Source organism: Lasiosphaeria miniovina (assembly GCF_030549165.1).
Source record: "Lasiosphaeria miniovina strain SMH2392-1A chromosome Unknown B0T26scaffold_2, whole genome shotgun sequence".
Classification (NCBI taxonomy): Eukaryota; Fungi; Ascomycota; class Sordariomycetes; order Sordariales; family Lasiosphaeriaceae; genus Lasiosphaeria; species Lasiosphaeria miniovina.
In genome coordinates, this window is record NW_026848221.1 from 2,778,940 (window position 1) to 2,797,908 (window position 18,969).

Here is an 18,969-nt window from a genome sequence, read left to right on the forward strand (position 1 = left end):
TGTGCAATGCAGGATCTCCCCAGTGGACCTGCCGAGTCTTGATCTGGCGAGCCCCCAGAATGGTTACCATGAGGAAAAAAAAGAGAAGAGGAAGAGGCGGGTTGGGATTTTCAGTTTTATAAAGAACCAGGTTGATCCGTGCAGGAGACCAAATTTTGCAGTCTCCACTCCCTCTCTCCTCGTGTAAACAACGCCACACCCTGACCGGGCTGAAATTGTGTGATTACGTCATCCCTCCTTTGGTTCTCTACCTGGCTTGGATAAGCCCCAGGTGGAAGATGGTGGAAGGCGGGTGAATCCAGAGAGCAGAGTTCGAGACCAGGAGAGTTGCCGGGAGAACCAATGCCTAGAAATAAAAGTCCGAGGCTGGCATTAGGAAACAAGTCTTTGTTGGAACACGCGTAGACTGTAACCTTGGTGAGACTGTAACCTTGGTGAGACTGTAACCTTGGTGAAGACCTAGACCCCGACCGCTAACAAGCGCGTCCCTTTCCGCGATGTCGAGGCTTCTATTTTCTATTTCTCGCTCGCATGGCTAGGTAATTAAATGTTGAGCATTTGGATACCCTAGAATCTCTCTAGTGCTAATCTCAAGTTCATTCCCACTGACGGTCTTTTGAGTTTAATCACTGGCCTCCATCATGGCCCACTTGACGAGGAAATATTCGGGGGCGTCAAAGCCGTCATGAGATGCTATGCCGGTAGCACTCGTGCTGTTGTTCGTATGTGTGCAACGCGTTGGTTATAAGTGACCCCGTCGGACGTGGGAGTTCTATGGCCGTTATATAAACTCATCGTAACCCATATCTTCCTCTAAATATCAGACACGGAGCATCACACTCTCAACAGGAATAAGTCATCACGTCCACACTCAACCATCACCTCGCTCCCACCCCGTCGTTTGGCACCACTGCAAGAAAATGCCGCCACCGCCAAGCATCGACCGGTTAAGGAGCCTCATGACCGTCCACGCGGCGCTCGAGATACTCGGTCGACTACGTCTTCACGCTGCTACTGAAGGACGTCGTCCTCACTATGAAGGACGGCGAGGAGATCAAGCTTGACTTGCTGCAGGTTGGGGGCAATGACCGTTAATAGGCAACTGTAGGAGAGGGGGCGTTCATTGGACAGGGGTAGTTGGTTGAACCGGAAGGGGGTGCAGCAGAGACATGAGAAGGGACAGCACAATGAAGAGGTTGTAAAATTGCCTAGCCATAGGCAAGGCGGACTTGTTTTTTCGTAGTCATGTGCTTTGACCAGTGATTCAAATGCCTCTTTCGGTGCACTCTTTGTGGGTTTAGGAAGCTCATTGCGCTTGCTCTGATGCTTTGCGTTGTATATGACGCTTTGCAGGCCATACTTGCAGCAAGCTACTCCTACACCGGTAAACCGAATAGATACCTACCTATATCATTGAACTTTGGGCAACTACCTATATTGGCTGTGGCTGTATACTAGTTCAAGGTCAGACTATCTAGCTTCCTTTTCAAGCTTTGTGACAAGTACGTCCTGAACTAAGCTGCATGTGGAGAGTTGGTAAAGAATAACCGCCACTCTACGGTACACAATAGAAAGAGATTCTGGCGACTGGGGAGATGAAGCTGAGCGAAATGGTTATTGGCGGCTGCGAGGCACTCGCTCCCAACCCGTTCCAACGCCTCCACTTTAGGCAGCCGGCCGATCTCCGTCACTGCCGGATGCTGAACTCATGCAGACTTGTAGCACCTCGATTCTTCAATTCTCCCTAGCGAGAAAGGCGCAGCCCCTTACCCCAAACCCCGCGAGCAGAGAAATCCACGCCTGCCCCAATGACGACGCTAGAATTAAGGGCGCAGTACGAGTATCGACTGATAGCCGGCGGAGAGATTCGACTACTGAAAATGGCGGCAGATGGACCCACGCAGGGCGTTTCCTACAGCCTTAGCCACTATTCGCTTGCCGACGCGCCGACCTTCTACGCTCTGTCCTACGTCTGGGGCACGGGGAGCTTCTCTGAACGCATACAGGTCGATGAGAAATCCCTTTCCGTGACCAGTCATCTCCTGGCTGGCCTAGCCGTCCTCAAGCGCCAGTTTGGCCCGACCCTGTTCTGGATCGACACCATCTGCATCGACAAAAGCAACGACGCCGAAAAGACCGACCAGATCTCCCGAATGACAAACATATACTCCTAGGCTGAGCGCGTCATCGTCTAGCTCGGACCCGCTTGCGACAACAGCGACCTGTTCATGGCCCAGGTATCCAGTCTAAACGCCGCATTTGCTAAGGCGTCGGACATTGAGGACGTCAAGCCGCACACCCTCGTAGCATACGGTCTGCCGCTAATCGAGAACGCCGTATGGCTTGCCGTCTTCAATCTTGCTTTTCGACCAAGGTTCTCCCGCCTGTGGGTTGTCTAGGAGGTGGTCTTAGCAACGGCGGCCACGGTTCTCTGCGGCGAGTACTAAGTTGAACTCGAAGAGATGGCCTCGTTCTGCAACTGTTTAAGATTTTCCTCGTTCATGGCGACGTTGCACGTCAACACAGGCTTAATCCGGCGAGCACCAGCACCGACAACGGTTTGAGCGGCTTCCCAGTAGTTAGCGTCTGGTGAAGAACAATACGACAGGGCGGGTGCATTGCACTCTCTCACTTGCTCATCTTATCCCGCCGAAAATTGGCCACCAAACCCGTCGACAAGATTCACGGCATTCTGGGTCTCATATCGGACGATTTTCGGACAGAGATTGTTGTCGACTACCCGCCCAACGGAGAAGACTAGTTCTGGCGCCTTTACGTTCATGTCTGCCGCATCATGATAGAGAACGGAGAATATGTCATTCTCGACCTGGGAAACGGCTTCGAACTTGGCATGGCGGTCTGTGAGAGGATGAAGCTCGGATGCCAAAACCGGCCTTACACACGGCGGATTCGAATAGCGTTGAGTTCTGTGGCTTGGTCATGGACCGGGTCAATGATGTGCAACTGGCCTAGAATTGGATTAACGGAGCCCCAGTCAACTACTCGCCCTCGGCCGCCAAGTAGCTACTGGAGTGTGAGGCCGGCTGTCTCCAAGTCTCGCAGCAAGTGTACAGGGCGTCACCCGACGAGATCCCGCCGCAGCATATCGAGACCCTCGTGGCCGCTGGGATTATACCGGAAGATCACCCTATAGGATCGAACAAGCGATAGAAGGCTACTACAAGTGGCGGAAATGGTTCCCAATTATGGCGGCGGGCGAAGAGGGTCAACGGCCGATTGCGGACGCAGACACGGACTTTGCAGCCCAGCGACACAACCGCGGGCGGACGCATTGGATCTCTGTCGATTGGGCGAGGCGACTCGGCACATTTTTTTTCAACTCACACTGCCCCACGTTCTGCAATTCAACTCGACGAAATAGACATGGGCGTTTGTCTGCCCAGCATTTGTCTGCCCAGCGTTTGTCTGCCCAGCGTTTGTCTGCCCAGCGTTTGTGTATGGCCTGATGAGCGGCGAAGCATTTTAACCCGAGACCTCATCAACACCTATGAGCGATTATAGGCGATGAGCGTTGGTGCGACTAGACACTCGAAACCTAAAACCGCAAGTCGATATCCTTCCATCTTGGAGTTGCGGATACACAAAGTTATTCCAAGACAGCGCCCGGGGGGTAGGGGCGCCGGCTTTGATCCGGGGTGCTTCACCAAGCAAAGCTAGCGCGCCAAGGTGCCCAGGTGGGGGTGCCCAGATGAGGGGTCAGGCGCCGTAGAATTGCACCATAAAAAGCAAAAACGTTGTCATCGTTCTGTATGACCTGAATATCTTTTGCCGCAACACGAACTCGTTTAGGGAGGTGTTGCACCCGCGACTCAAGCTCCAAAAGTGCGACGTGCACTAGGCATCCAGCTCTCGGTCTATATATGACCCCCGTGAGAACCGTCTCTGAACATCTCCCAAAGACTCAAAGGAAACGGGCGAGGGGAAGATGGCGCTAACGAGCAAAATGGGCTCGACGACGCTTCGAGCAACGGCGCTCCGGGCGTGGAAGGTCCTGCGCGTCAACTGGCACCTGGGAGTCACCGCGTTTGGAGGACCACCGGTGCACTTCAAGATTGTGAGTTGATCAAGGCAATTATTACCAATACCCGAGGACCGTCCGCTGATCATTCGGCATTTGCCCGTTCCCAGTTCAACGAGAAGTTTGTCCAAAAGACGAAATGGATTGACGAGCAGGTCTTCCAGGAGCTGTTCAGCATCTCGCAGTCGCTGTCGGGGCCGGCGAGCACCAAGATGCTGTACTGCATCAACCTCATCCAGGACGGGCCTATTTCGGCCGTGCTCAGCTTTTTGATCTGGAGGTAATCACAACACCCGCCCCAAAAGCATGAGCTCCGGCTGAGACTGACGCACCGCCCAACTGAATAGTCTACCCGGCGCGCTGGGCATGTACGGCCTGTCCATCGGCGTGTCGAACATTAGCGACACGCTGCCGCTGCCCGTGTACGCGCTCCTGTCTGGGCTCAACGCGGCCACGGTTGGGGTCATCGCGCTTGCTGCTGTCGAGTTGTCGCACAAGGCCATCACGGACAAGATGACTCGGCTCATCGTCTTCCTCAGCGGCGCCGTCGGCCTGCTGTACAACGCGCTCTGGTACTTCCCCGTGCTGATGCTCGCGTCGGGCCTCGCGACCCTCGTCTTCGACTACCGCTGGCTGCACAAGCCTATTGGCGCGCTGGTCCACGCCGCGAGTGCCCCCAGCCGTCGGCGGCAGCGGCGACGCGCAGGACGGCGGGCGAGCGAGGAAGAAGCTGTGGTCGTGGCCACCGCCGTCGCAGCAAAGACCACGGGCTCTGACCCCGCGCATGAGCTCGACACCCGCACCACCGCCACGCACGCTACCGCCACGCACGCTCCATCCTCGCACTCCGAGCTTCCTGTGACAGAGCCGCCGGCCGGCAGCAGCACATCATCCCCGTCGACAGCCGAGAGCGAGCCGCGGATAGTGCCCCGCGAGCTGCAGCTGAACATGTCGTGGAAGACGGGCACGGCCATCATCGCGGGCTTCTTCGCGACCTTCATCGCTGCCATGGTGGTTCGCAGCGTGATCCCGGAGACACCGCTGCTGTACCACCTGTTTGCTAACATGTACCTGGCGGGGACCATCATCTTTGGCGGCGGGCCCGTGGTGGTCCCGCTGCTGCGCGAGTACGTGGTGGCCGAGGGCTGGGTGAGACCCCGCGACTTTCTGATCGGGCTCGCCCTGATCCAAGCATTCCCGGGGCCCAACTTCAATTTCGCCGTGTTCCTGGGCAGCCTGGCGGCGATCGACGGCGGGCAGAGCTCTGTTGCCGGCGCGCTGGTGGCGTGGATCGCCATCTTCGCGCCCGGCCTCATTCTCGTTCACGGCACCATGGGCATCTGGACGGCGGCGCGCAGCCGGCGCTGGGTCAAGTCGGTGCTGCGCGGCATCAACGCCGGCGCCGTCGGCCTCATCTACACGGCCGTCTACCGCATCTGGAACGTGGGATTCCTGGACGAGGGATCCCAGTTCGGCCGCAGCCTGGGCGACGACCCCTGGTGGGTGGCCGTCACGGCGACCAGCTACGTCGGCGGCAGGTGGTTTGGCGTCAACGCGCCCTCGGCCATCGTCACGGGCGCCGTGCTGGGCCTGGTGCGCTACGGCGTCGTGTCGGCCTAGTTTTGTTCTAGGGAGGTAGAGACAGAGAAGGGTTTTGTGCAGAGAGGCATAATAACCCGGAAAAGAGGCGAAGTGTCCAAGCACGATTCGGTTCTTCAGCAGTGCATTCTGTCTCTGTGACCGTGCATTCTGTCTCTGTGACCATGCACCCTTTTTGTTGTAAAGCTCTGTCTCTGTGACCATGCCCCTTTTTGTTGTAAAGCTCTGTCTGTGACCATAACCTTTTTGTTGTAAAGCTCTGTCTGTGACCATAACCTTTTTGTTGTAAAGCTCTGTCTGTGACCATAACCTATTTGTTGTAAAGCTCTGTCTGTGACCATGCCCCTTTTTGTTGTAAAGCTTTGTCTGTGACCATGCCCCTTTTTGTTGTAAAGCTCTGTCTGTGACCATGCACCCTTTTTGTTGTCAAGCATGTAGGCTGGCCTGTGCACTTGTTCAAAACTTCAGGGGCTTGTCAAAGGACGAAATGCGGCGGTCGGCGCGCCCTTGCTTCAAGTGCAGATAGCTCCAATACTCTGAAAATGGCGATTGGCGGATGTCAGGCGTCGGCGTTGCGGGTTCTTGAAGACTTTACGCTCGGATTTTTAGCCTTGGCTGTGGCTTGAAAATGGCGATTGACGGATGTCAGCGTCGGCGTTGCGGGTCCTTGAAGACTTCACACGCGGATTTTTAGCCTTGGCTGTGGCTTGAGAATTGCGCCTGGTGATTGCAATTGGTTGGTGGCTGGGCGTGACTCTCCCTTGCATGATGGCTGTAAATACAGTTTCGCAGTACGACTTTCAGCTGCTGTGCAGGGGCGAGCAGCCCCGCTGATGGGCTGGAGGGTGCCGCTTACCCATTCCATACAGGCGCCAATGAACCTAAACCACATTCCACTGGGTCCAATATTACAAAGCTCGCAGCGGGTCGACGCGACGCGGAGGTCGACGTGGTCTCGTCCCGTCGAACTTGCGCACCTGAAAACTCGCCGCAGCCCAGCCCAGGCCGAGCCCGAGCCCGCGCCGACTTCATAGCAGCGCACGGCTGCATCTACCAGCATAATGGGCTTGTCGAGGAGACGGATGACGGGCTATGTCTTTGTCGCAGTGTTTTTCCTGCTAATTCTGACGCTGCGCCGCAATCTGCGTCTCAATCCTGCCAGAAGTCCGTTTGCTGAGGCTGAAGCACATGATCACGGAAATGGCAATGGCAACGGCAACGGCAACGGCAACGGCGCCTCCAACAAGTTCCACTCCCCGTGGGCCAGCTTTCCGCAGCGGTACCCCGTCCGGTCGATGCGCCCGCTGCCCACCGGCACTCCGCTGGCCCTTCCCCGGATCCAGAACACCTTCCCCACCGAGACGGCCGACGACCGCAAGAAGCGGCTCGAGCGCAAGGCCGCCGTCAAGCAGGCCTTCAAGCGCTGTTGGTCCTCGTACCGCGAAAAGGCTTGGATGAGCGATGAGCTGACGCCGCTGTCCGGCGGCGGCCGCGAGACCTTTGGCGGGTGGGGCGCCACCCTCGTCGATAGCCTCGATACCCTGTGGATCATGGGCATGAAGGCCGAGTTCGCCGACGCCGTCGACGCCGCCGCCGCCAACATCAGCTTCGCCACCACCTCGCGCACAGACGTCAACATCTTCGAGACCAACATCCGCTACCTGGGCGGCTTCCTCGCTGCCTACGACCTCAGCGGCGACAAGCGGCTGCTCGCCAAGGCCGTCGAGGTCGGCGACCTCATCTACGCGGCCTTCGACACCCCCAACCGCATGCCCCTGACCCGCTGGCGCCTGCACGACGCCGCCCGCGGGACCCCGCAGGAGGCGGGCGAGAACGTGCTGCTGGCCGAACTAGCGTCCTTCTCGCTCGAGTTCGTCCGGCTCTCGCTGCTGACGGGCGACGCCAAGTGGTTCGACGCGGTGCAGCGCATCACGGAGCCGCTGCACGCGCAGCAGATGATGTCGCGGCTGCCGGGCATGTGGCCTGTCGTGGTCAGCGCCAAGAAGCAGCACTTCAACCAGCACCTCGAGCACACGCTGGGCGCCATGTCCGACTCGGCCTATGAGTACCTGCCCAAGACGCACGCCCTGGTCGGCGGCCTGCTGCCCATGTACCGCGACATGTACGAGGCCGCCATGGACACGGCGCTGCGCCACGCCATCTTCCGCCCCATGCTGCCCGACCGCGCCGACGTGCTGCTGGCCGGCATGGCCATGGCCAACGTGGACAGCGGCGGCCACCGCGCAGCCGTCACCGTCAAGCCCGAGGGCCAGCACCTCGTGTGCTTCGCCGGCGGGATGCTGGCGCTCGGCGGCCGGCTCGTCGAGAACCAGACCCACGTCGACGCCGGCGCCAAGCTCGCCGACGGCTGCGTGTGGGCGTACCGCGCCATGCCGCACGGCATCATGCCCGAGACGTTCCACATGCTGCCGTGCCCCTCCTCGCAAGGCTCGGAACACTGCCCGTGGGACGAGGACGCGTGGAAGCGCGCCGTGCTGCAGCGCGCGGGCATGCGCGCCGAGACGGCGGCCGAGCTGGCCGAAGCCGACGCCGTGGTTGCCGCGGCCCGCCTGCCTAAGGGCTTCACCGCCATCGGCGACGCGCGCTACATCCTGCGGCCCGAGGCCATCGAGAGCGTGTTCGTGCTGTACCGCGTAACGGGGCGGCGCGCGTTGTTGGATGACGCCTGGGCCATGTGGCAGGCCATCGACAAGGCGACGCGCACGGACCTGGCCAACGCGGCTCTTGACGACGTGACGGTCGATGCGGACACGTCCCCGCCCCAGTCGGACTCGATGGAGAGCTTCTGGCTCGGCGAGACGCTGAAGTACTTTTATCTTGTCTTTAGCGATCCGGGTGTGGTCAGTCTCGACGAGTTCGTTTTCAATACCGAGGCCCACCCGCTGCGACGGCTGCGGCCGGCATGAGGGACTGGCGGTGTTGTGGCTGGCGGTGTTGTGGCTATGAAGTGGTTTTTGTTTCCTTTTTGGAGTCGCTCGCACTGTTTTGGCTAGATGAGGCGGGCGGTCACAAGTTTACGGACGCACTGGTGACTAGATGGGCTATCGCGTCAGGTTTCAACAGGCACCCCGGCTATCACCTTCCCTGCCGAGCAGCATGGATGGATGGATCGCATGGATGGATGGATGGACAAGGCCGGAGCTGGTTTCATGCCACAGCAGTTTGGCAATACCTACCCTAATTAAGCGATAGACGGCTTCTAATTGCTTGAAATACACCTTCCTTTTCATGGCACGACACAGCTGTTCCTCTCGTGATTAGTTAATCCCGGGTCTGGGTGGCCGGGGAGGATGTATGGATATAGGGTAGCATCAAGGTTCACGACACTTTGGATCTGCGAATTACTTGGAGCGAGGTAGGCTACGTACGGTGTTTGATTCTGCGATGTCATAAGTTCATAAGTTCGATATTCCCAGCGTCCAAGTTGTGTTCGTCGTACTACCCTCAAATGCTCAGGATTCAGCCCGTCAGTGCTACTGCTCGTGCTTCCCACGATGCCTCTTCTGCCGCCATTCTCCGTCAGGATCATGACCGATAGGTCGCTCGGAATGCCGCTCCATCTCAAGCATGCCGACAGCCAGCGTCACATGCCCTGTTTCTCCTTATCTAGTAGCTGCTGTCTAGAAACAGCTTTGGGATCAGACGCCTCGCCCCCTGGTGGGTAACGATTGGTTAGAAGAATGTCGGACGAATCACGATTACTTCTTCTCTGAGCTTTCGAAGCACTTCATAGTCAGGCAGCGTCTTGTTAAGCTACAGCCCGGGAACTTCTAGGTGACTCTTGTGTGAACCGCTCGAGGTACTCTTGTCAGGGTTTATTAAATTTGAGCTGGCATAGCATAAACTCGACGCTCGAGGTTCGGTTCCATACTTCCCTTGTCTTCTTCCAGTTCCCATCCCCTGCTTCACCAACTCTTGCAAGGACCTCCTGGCTCCGACCATCTGTCACCGCTCCCTTCTGATCACACCCCCTGTTCCAGCCTGTTGGGTTTCTGTCATTGGTAACGTCATTGGCACCACAAAGGGAGAGAAATCGCCTTGGAGACGAGCTCATCGACTTTGCGGACCCTTTGGGCTAGAACTGAACACGGTGCCGAGTATCTGCAGGGTAGCTTTTACGCGGTGACTTCTTGATGCACATGGGAGCTGAAGCTTGAGAGATGATGACTGTAAGGCCAATAAAGGAAGAGTAGGTAGCGGATCGATTGAGAGGTGTGGATCAGGCCCTCGATCGTCGATACCGCCAAGGTGATTGATTTTGTGTTCTTGTCTTACGCTGGCGATGGTCTTCTCGAATTTCCGATGGATCAAATTCGGATTGTTGAGGCGGTGCTGCGGTGCTCTCACAGGGGTAACAGATAAGAAGGGGCGGGCTTGGCCTGGGAAACATTGCTGAAGAACTGTCACTAGATTGAACAACGCTCACAGTGGATGATGGAGGCGTGACGTGGAAGCCGTCTCTGCCGGTTCCGGCCGAGTGTTTGAAGGCGATGGTTGTTGTACGAGCTAGGTGTTCTTCTGCCCTGGGTAGTGAGGAGCTGTTACTCCTATCAGTGGTGGTAGAGTGGAAAGATGTAGCATGCATTCTCGACTTACTTAGAAACCTCTTAGGGTAGTGGGCCCGAAGAGCTCGCTTGGTTGCTGCAGAGAGACTGCTTTGCCGTGAAGATTCTGTTTAGTCTCGAGCGCCCGCATCTCCACAATCTTGCTCACTCTCTGTAGCATGAAGTGACGTTGTCCCCAGGTGGAATAAAGTAGACCCTCATCGCCCTGCCCTGGTCCACACTAGGTACTCGGTCTGCAGACCACATCTGTGGTGGGTGTTATAGCTGCTGCTGCCATAGATCCAGGCAACAGGTATCTGTTTTGTCTGCTGGCGCAACGGCACACCGTTACAATTCCCAGCGGCACCGGACTGGCGGTTGGCGGCAAAAGGATCGGCCCGCGTGGGCGTCAGAACGCGGTCATCAGAACGCGGTCAAACTGGCGCTTCTGATAGTCCGTCTCGCGCTCGTGATTCGGTTGGAGTTCTCTCCGCGGCCAGCAGAATCACCGAGCGCGAAACGGACCGCCGATTTGACCGCGTTCTGACGCCAACAAAAACAAGGCGTGCAGGGATCGGTCAACTGCTTGCTGGTCAAGAGGTGAATGAGGAAGAAAAACTTCAAGAGAAGGATGAGGGCCTGGAGCAAAGATTAAAATCACACACAAGCGAGCCGCGCGCACGGGGCTCGGGGTGGCAGGTGCCCATAAATAAACCCCTAACTAGTTGCCAGTTCCTTTCTAGAGGGCGAGGTTTCCAGAGCTCCAGCATTCAGAAGGCGCAGCTCAGTGAACGTATGCCAGAGTGAATGCGGTCCAGATGCCGACTACCGAGTTCCGAGAGAGAGAGGAACGACGCCTTTGACAAACGAGGTCACCATACACTAAGAATTATTGAAAATATAAACGGGATCAAGTCACTGAAAGGAGCGACAAACGAGGCGTGCACGCCGCGCTGCCCCCTTGCAGCTCCCACCCCATTAAACACATGACCAACCCCTTTCCATTCCTTCCTCCCCTCCTCCCTCCTCCCTCCTCCCTCCTCCCTCCTCCCTCCTCCCTTCCTCCCTCCTCCCTTCCTCCCTTCCTCCCTTCCTCCCTTCCTCCCTTCCTCCCTTCCTCCCTTCCTCCCTTCCTCCCTTCCTCCCTTCCTCCCTTCCTCCCTTCCTCCCTTCCTCCCTTCCTCCCTTCCTCCCTTCCTCCCTCCCTCCCTCCCTTCCTCCCTTCCTCCCTCCTCCCTTCCTCCCTCCTCCCTCCTCCTCGTCTACAAATTCACCAACACGGCAGCGCCACCGACCAGAGCCACGACGCCCAACGCCGCCGTCCTGGCAGGCGCAGCAGCCTGAGCGGCGCCCGGTCCGCCCACCGTGACGGTAGCTGTGGGAGCAGCGCCACCGGCACCTGTCGCGCTCGGGCCGGGAACCCCCGACGTGAACGGGACGCCGCCTGCCGAAGTGTTGGCGCCGCTGAACGCGGGTGCCTGTGTTGCGGCCGCAGGGTTCGGTGCGGCGGATGTGTTGGCGGGATTGAGGACACTGGCGGTTAGCATCAGCAAATAGATCATCGAGAAGGGTGTGGTTTTGAAGTGAAGAAAGTAAAGGGGGGAGAAATTCCAGAGAGAAATCCCAGCACGCACTTATCCAGCACCTGAATAACACCATTGTCAAACAGCAAATCCCGGCCGACGACGCGGGCACTATTCACAAACAGCGCCACCTCCCCATCGCTCACGGCACGAAACTCGACATCGCCGCCCCGCTGCATCGCCTGGCGCGACCCATTCGCCGCCGCGATGAGATCACTATACATTACCCGGCCGCGGACGACGTGGTAGCCGAGCACGCGCTCCAGGTCCGCGGCCGTCATCTGCGCGACGAGGCTGCCGACGGCGTTGAACCCGCCGTTGCTGGGCGCGAACACGGTCAGCTGCTCGCTGCCACTCCCCAAGCTATCGGCCACGCCTGCTCGTCGCAGCGCTCCGATCGCTGCCGTCAGGTTGGCCGCTTGCAGCGTTGCCGTGAGGTTCGCCGGGATCGCGAGCACGCTGTCGATCACGTGCACCGTGCCGCCGGTGTAGTTGAAGTTCTGCGTTTTTCCCAAAGGTTAGACTTTTTTTTTTCTTTTTTTTCTTTTTTTCTTTTCTTTTTTTTCGGCTCCGAGTATGCTGAGAGATGTGCTTTGTGGAACGGAGCTTTACATACCGACGTCCTTACAGCCGCCTCTTCGCGCAACCCCGAGGTGAACGCGACTCCCCCGTCCTGCGCCCGGGCCTCGACCCGCTGCCCCCCCGTGACGTTGGAGTAGGTGGCATTGTCCATCAGGGTGCGGACAAAGACGGGGGCGGCAGCGCCTGTGAAGTTGGAAGTGTAGTAGGTGCCGTTGAAGATGTGGTACTTGAGGATGGCGGTCAGGATCCCGGGGTCGGCCTGCAGCTGCGCGGAGAAGGCCTCGCTCGCCAGCAGCCCGTTGATGGCGTCGTTGCTGGGCGCCAGGATGGTGAGGTTGGGCGTGTTGATGAGCGTGTTGAAGAGCTCCTGCTGGCTCGTTAGGTAGTTGTTGAGGATCGACAGCGTCGCGTTCTGTGAGTCGAGCACTGCGTCTAGCGTCGTCGCCGAGATGCCGACAGCGGCAGCGGCCAGTGGGAGTAGATGCCGCGACAGCATGGTCCCGGACGTTTGTGTTTGTTGTTCGGGCGACGAGGAAGGGAGGGGTGTGATCTTCACAGTGGATTCGGAGATGACACAGTGTATTCGGAGATGAGAGAATAGAAGGGTCGGAAAACGGCGAGCGCTGAGAAGATCTGAAGAAAACATGAGCCAGTAGAGTCACAAGATTCCGTGAACCATGTTGACGTCAAGAAGCCTGCAGCCTAGGCCCTGAAGTATGTGCCAAGTTATCTGCTTTATTGTTTCTATGTGCATGCATTCGATCCCTGCTGCTGTGCATTGTGTCCCAAGGGGAATGGAGTGTCCCCAGGAAATGATATGTACATGCATTCAATCCCTGCTGCTGTGCATTGTGTCCCCAGGGAATGAAGTGTCCCCAGGAGAATGAAGTGTCCCCAGGGAATGAAGTGTCCCCAGGGGAATGAAGAGCCGGCCCTCGTGGCAACTGCGTCTCTTCTGTGCCCCGTGTATCAGGTCTCCAAGCAGGCCCTGCAGTAGCCCTAACATGTCCTGCAGCGTACATTGGAGGCGGTTGAAAGGGGAAGAGGACCAATAGCGGCGGAGCCGCACCTTGGGATCCGCACCTTGGGATCTAGAGAAAAGTAGATTGTTTTCTGCATAGTATTGGGCCGCAAGATGCAGCAGGTCGGACGATGCAGAGGTTGCCTTGTTCTTAGACCACCGCTCTCCCCCTCACCCAAGCCAGTTCTCCTCCTCACCCGAGCCAGTACTCCCCCTCACCCAAGCCAGTACTCCCCCTCACCCAAGCCAGTAGCACCGGAGGCACCTGATATATATCGAGTCCGAGGTGCAGGAGAGTCATGCTGGGCGTGCGTGCGTGTGCAGAAAACGAGAGACTCATAAGCGGACGCGCAGACTCGGAAACGTAGGTGGCGCCGAGTGTGTTCCTGCACGAGGCAGGGTCCTCTGGTTCAAAGTTTAAACCGCTACCGGGTGGATGTCCGCGGTATTTGCCACAACTTCTCGGCTGGAGGGAAAACGGTAGGTCGGTTAGTTACGCTGATGGCCGAGAGGCAAGAGAAATCGAAGAACGAGAGGCCGGTTGGTTACGCTGATGGCCAGGTGGCAAGAGAAATCCAAGAACGGGAGTTCGAGGCATGGTTTTCTATTGAAAATAGCAGTTAGTAGAGCCAGCGCCACGAGAACACTGGAAACCGAGCTAGAAGTTCTTGGTGGCCACTAAGAAAGCTAACCGTGCGGGATTACGCAAGCTTTCCAGGGACCGAACTGGAAGCCGACAGCCTCGGGGCCTGCCTTGGCGCTCGACCCTTATTTCCCAACAAAAGTTACGCACGGGCCAAATAGCACTTGGCGGTCTCAGGGGCTGGCTTCAGGGGCTGGCTTCTCGGTGTGTTCACAGGATGGAGGTTTCGCCCAAAGAAAAAGAAGAAACGGATGCCAAACGTGGCATCAAAGACACGAGATATTTATTTGTTATCTGGAGACACGGAATGAAAGAAAATAGTTGCAGCCTTGTGTTTGATAGTTTATGCACAACCATTAATTATAACTCAGCGCAACCACCCCGTCATGCTCCATATTACTTACCCAGTCCCGCATATATGCACCTCTCCGCCCATATCGCTGCCCGTGCAGAATATCGACAACTATCGCCCCTCATGAAGCCTTGCCGCCCATGCAGAATATCGACAACTATCGCCCCTCATGAAACCTTGCCGCCATGCAGAATATCGACAGCTATCGCCCCTCATAAAACTTTGCCGCCCATGCAGAATATCGACAACTATCGCCCTCATGAAACCTTGTCTAGCCTGATCCTCAGCGCCGCATTCTCCACCGCCGTGACCTTGCCATCGCGGTCGAAATCAAAGATGAAGAGATCCAGCGGGCGTTTGGCATAGACGACGGCCGTGGCAGTGACCCAGGTCGCGCAGTCGGTCGAGAAGCTGGCATTGCGCGCGGGCAAGCTGAGATCCTCAAAGACGGCCTTGAAGGCGACGCGCTTGCCCCCCGCATTCGAGCTTGCCGGCTGCTCGAGCCCCGTCGGGTACAGCCGCACGCTGGGCTTCATCTTGTCAAAGTACTCGCTCGTCACGTTGGACCCGATGGCCGTCGCCACAAATGCCATGTCGGTGCCGTTGGAGAACCAGTCCAGCACGCCGAGGCCCGGCCGGTCCGCGTCGACCGTGATGGTGAGCGACGAGTTGAGCGGTGCAGATGAGTTAGCGTAGGGCCCCGTAGCGTTGCCGAAGCCGCTTGTTGAGTTGCTCGTCGTGGCTAGCCCCGTGTAGTTGCTCGCCGTGGCTGGCCCCGTGTAGTTGCTCGCCGTGGCTGGCCCCGTGTGCCGGTAACGCCCACCAAACGTGGCCTTGGCTTGGGTCCGCGCCACGTACGCCATGGTCGGCAGGTAGGTTCTGGTCAGCGTGTCCGCGATGTCCATGGCCAGCCCTGGCGGTGGGTCGCCAGCCGCCATGATTGTGAAGCCAATGTCGAGCTCCGGGATGATGGCGAGCAGCGAGCTGTAGGCGCCCAAGCTGCCGGCCTTGTTGAAGGTGTGCACGAACTGGTACGGCTGATCTGTCCAGAGCACGTCGGCAAGGTTAGACAGGTCTGCGGTAACCGTGATGGATAGATAATCATGTGTGTTCACCGACCTTTACTGAGACCCAGTTGTCGAATTCCCCACGGCATCCCCACCGCAGCCACGGGATCTGAAGTGAACGCGGCAGGCTTCAGCCACCGCCGCGTCATGGCCGGCTTCAGCAGCGTCGACCGCATGACTGCCCGGCCGAGGGATGACAGGTCGCCTGCCGACGAATACATGTTCCCGGTCCTATTTAGAAAGAATAACAGGTCAGCCACCCGCAAACACCCACCTTGTATGTAGGTGGCAATGCTGAATGAAGAGCAGATTACTCACGCCGCCTCCTCGGCCAGGTCAAACGCCCAAGACGTGCTGTATCTGTTTCCGGGGATGATGCCGAGAGCGTCGTTGGGGACCGAGATGAAGGTGTGGGAGAGACCCAGAGGCTTCAGCACGGCATCGCGCACCAGCGTCTTGAAGTCCTTGCTTGTGATGTGCTCAGCCACGTACGATAGGAGAGTGAAGCCGAGATCCGAGTAGGCAGGGGTCGCAGACGGTGGAAACGACGGTGGCAGCTTGCCGAGTCCCGCGAAGAGCTGCTCTCTATTGCATGTCGGATTCACGCCACACGGCGGTATATCGGCGGTGGGTACAGGTGGAAACCCCAGGCCGTACAAGGTATCGAGAGAAAGTTGGTAGGTAACCTCTCCGAGCAGGGCATCTGCCACGTGTCACGAGCGTCATTGATCAGCGTCGAACTCCTGTCTGGGGTACAGATGTCGGGGACAGCGCGACACTGCAGATCACTCACAGTCTCGGATCAAACCAGACGTTTGGCTGGCCAGAGAGCCTACGGTTATTGCCTCCCAGTCGGTGGAGAATATGGATTCGTCGGCGGTGCTCTTGACGAGAGCAGCAATCTCGGGGATGTACTTGGTGATGGGATCGTTCCAGATCCCGTCGCCGATGGTGGCTAAGAAGGTCAATACGGTAAAGACCTTGGTGATGCTACCGATCCGATAGACGGTGTCGGCGTCGACGCTTTTGACGCCACTCGAGTTGAGCCCTCCGAGGTTCGGGGCGGTCCAGTAGTGCGACCACAGCGCCTTGTCTTCGCTCCCCGAAAAGACCTCGACGGAATACGAGAAGTGGTCCGACCCCGTGCTATTGTCGTTGTCGATGTATTTGACGAAGATGTCGTCGAGCGCCTTTGCCGCGCTCTTGATCCCGGCGTCGTTTAGGAGGTTTTGCGGTTTCGGGAGGAGCGGGCCATACAGCGGGCAGTTTGATTTTGCTGCCACGAGTCGGAGATCGAGGCCAGCAAAAAACAGGAGGAGCTGCGTCCACATTGTGCCAAGACTTTGCACTTCCAACACCTGGGTCCGGTCAAGCACCTTTTGTCCGCTGTTGCCAGCCGGGCGTAGCTGCTGCTTTAGGATCCCGACCCCTATTACGCACCCAATTCACCTGACGGGAAGCCACTGAAGAAACACCACGCAGTCGGGATGGGAAATTCAAAGACGGAAAAATTACAACCCAGGCAACCGAACAAGAAGACGTACTATACACGGCGGCCAGGCAAGACAAACACGGCTGGAACTGGCGGGGTTCTGGACCGTGGGAAGAGCAGTGGTTAATAGCGACAGCGTCCCAGGCTGCAAAAATACTTGGCACTGGCAACCAAGCAAATCCCACTGCAGGCCGGCCCGTAGATGATGGACCGGGTTGCAGTCCGCTCGTGGCTAGCTCGTCCAGCCCGCGCGCCTCGCGGGGCCCAGGCTTCGAGCCATATGCCTTGATAGGAAGGGCCATGCCGCCGGCTCGAAGGAGACTAGGCGGGCAGCTTCTGCCCGATTGGAGCCGCGCCCAATACCAATGCAATGAGCCACGGCGTTGCAATGAGCCACGGCGTTGCAATGAGCCACGGCGTTTGTGTGGTGGTGGTCAACCACACGTTGCAGATCCACACCAACTCGCCAAATGCAATCCTGATGGATCAACATGCACGGCCATTCCACGACGCGCGAACCATTCATCCGCCCCGAGCCCTCTGCAGAGTGCAGGCGAACCGGGCTTCTGGTTCCCAGACATTTATACGACCCGGGTTCGCTGCAGCGGCCCAGCCAGAAACAGGCTGGACATAGGCTAAACAGCACCCCCTTGGTAGAGTTGCAGTCCTGCCAGATAGCTTGAGGCGGAATAATTAATCTGCTAGATATTAGTGGTCCACTTCTCCGAAAGAAGAGTTCTCGGGGCCTTGCATCTCGAATAATATCCCTCGGGCACACGAGAGTGGGGGAACAGGTCAGAGGTGCGCCGCGGGGGCTATTTTTGGCATCGCCATTGTCACCGCTCCATATGGCATTCGCCCAGGCAAGTGTCGAAGACCGGACTTGTTTCTCCCCTAGATCTGGTCATCGTTTCTGCTTGTTTAATCAATATCTTCGTTGACAGACGCATGCAATTCAGCCGAGGCCACGTTATCGTAGGAGCTCTGCAACGAACGCATCATGTTTGCCCAGGAGAATCCGCCCTGAGCATTCGCCCCGCCGTTGTTATACTTGCCTTCCAAGTGTTGCAACTGTCATGTAGCAGCCCACGTCGTGGATCTTTTCCTCCGTATCTATTATGTTTATCCATGGCAGCAACGTTTCCACATCCCTATTCGTGTGAGTTGGCCTCTATGGATCCCGGTTTAGGCGTATTAATCAACACATTAAACAAGCGAGACCTTCCAAAGCTACACACCACGTAGCAAGACCTTCCAAAGCTACACACCACGTAGCAAGACCTTCCAAACCTACACACCACGTAACCAATACTACTGCTGGCCGGAACCTCCCGTATACGCGAGAGGGGGCAACCTTAATACTATAAAGCTCGAACCCCGACTGACACCCTCCAATATTAAGGTGGGTTACCCCTCAAGCTCTAAACCCCGTGTCATAAACGCGGCTGCCACCGAGGTTCATATAGGGGCATACTTTCAGGTCGTGGCTATCGCAGTTTAGGTTACGGTTTATCCTTCTGTAACCTCATCAGGGTGAAGCTGTGGGTCGGAATCTCAGATGGATGGGAAACGTCTCAAGGCTGTGCCAAAGGTGTTGTCTCATAAGCCGGCGAGTTGGACGGCTCTTGATCGACGGTAACTATGGAGGTAACGAAGGCCGAGGATGGAAGTCAAAAAACAGCAGAACCGACTAACTAGCAGCTTGTAAAAGACAATAATGCGGTTCGACAATTACGATAGATTATGAGCCGATTTCTGGTGTTCTTTGACTTATCGTTCTTCTTGTCAGTCTTCTAGACTTGTGCCAGGTTGAGATGCTTCTCATTTTGGGCTTTCGCAAAGAGGAGCTGCATGGAGCCTCCCTACTTCAGCTCATCTTTCTCAACACGGCGTTCCAGATTCGGCGATCCATGGGGTAGGTGTCTTGCAGTGCCGTGAGCAGATAGTAAGCGCCTGCGTGTCACTTATCGTACACTTAGGTATGCGACAGTAGATATAGTAGATATCTCGCAACATTGCAATTTAT

General features: G+C 57.2%; 6 protein-coding genes across 6 annotated transcripts; 4 read left to right on the forward strand and 2 right to left on the reverse strand.

Annotated features, from left to right (window-relative positions):
* Positions 1–920: 920 nt before the first annotated feature.
* On the forward strand, positions 921–2,517 carry B0T26DRAFT_799536 (heterokaryon incompatibility protein-domain-containing protein; the record flags this gene model as incomplete). The annotated part of the gene is made up of 4 exons (XM_060446975.1): positions 921–946; positions 984–1,074; positions 1,572–1,686; positions 1,891–2,517. 4 exons carry the CDS (start codon positions 921–923, stop codon positions 2,172–2,174), a joined length of 516 nt encoding a protein of 171 aa, XP_060300397.1. The 3' UTR covers positions 2,175–2,517.
* Positions 2,518–3,738: 1,221 nt separating this feature from the next.
* On the forward strand, positions 3,739–4,720 carry B0T26DRAFT_694901 (uncharacterized protein). The gene is made up of 2 exons (XM_060441266.1): positions 3,739–4,075; positions 4,150–4,720. Exons 1-2 carry the CDS (start codon positions 3,947–3,949, stop codon positions 4,321–4,323), a joined length of 303 nt encoding a protein of 100 aa, XP_060300398.1. The 5' UTR covers positions 3,739–3,946; the 3' UTR covers positions 4,324–4,720.
* Positions 4,721–5,979, forward strand: B0T26DRAFT_694903 (chromate transporter). Its single transcript, XM_060441267.1, has one exon. The coding sequence runs from the start codon at positions 4,988–4,990 to the stop codon at positions 5,657–5,659; it is 672 nt and encodes a 223-aa protein (XP_060300399.1). The 5' UTR covers positions 4,721–4,987; the 3' UTR covers positions 5,660–5,979.
* Positions 5,980–6,560: 581 nt separating this feature from the next.
* On the forward strand, positions 6,561–9,040 carry B0T26DRAFT_694904 (glycoside hydrolase). Its single transcript, XM_060441268.1, has one exon. It carries the CDS (start codon positions 6,700–6,702, stop codon positions 8,563–8,565), a length of 1,866 nt encoding a protein of 621 aa, XP_060300400.1. The 5' UTR covers positions 6,561–6,699; the 3' UTR covers positions 8,566–9,040.
* A 2,425-nt stretch (positions 9,041–11,465) lies between these two features.
* B0T26DRAFT_637375 (FAS1 domain-containing protein) lies at positions 11,466–12,864 on the reverse strand (the record flags this gene model as incomplete). The annotated part of the gene is made up of 4 exons (XM_060436917.1): positions 11,466–11,543; positions 11,574–11,736; positions 11,838–12,286; positions 12,403–12,864. The coding sequence occupies 4 exons, from the start codon at positions 12,862–12,864 to the stop codon at positions 11,466–11,468; spliced, it is 1,152 nt and encodes a 383-aa protein (XP_060300401.1).
* Positions 12,865–14,641: 1,777 nt separating this feature from the next.
* B0T26DRAFT_672200 (beta-lactamase/transpeptidase-like protein) lies at positions 14,642–16,782 on the reverse strand (the record flags this gene model as incomplete). The annotated part of the gene is made up of 4 exons (XM_060439419.1): positions 14,642–15,426; positions 15,504–15,682; positions 15,770–16,154; positions 16,245–16,782. The coding sequence occupies 4 exons, from the start codon at positions 16,780–16,782 to the stop codon at positions 14,642–14,644; spliced, it is 1,887 nt and encodes a 628-aa protein (XP_060300402.1).
* Positions 16,783–18,969: the final 2,187 nt, after the last annotated feature.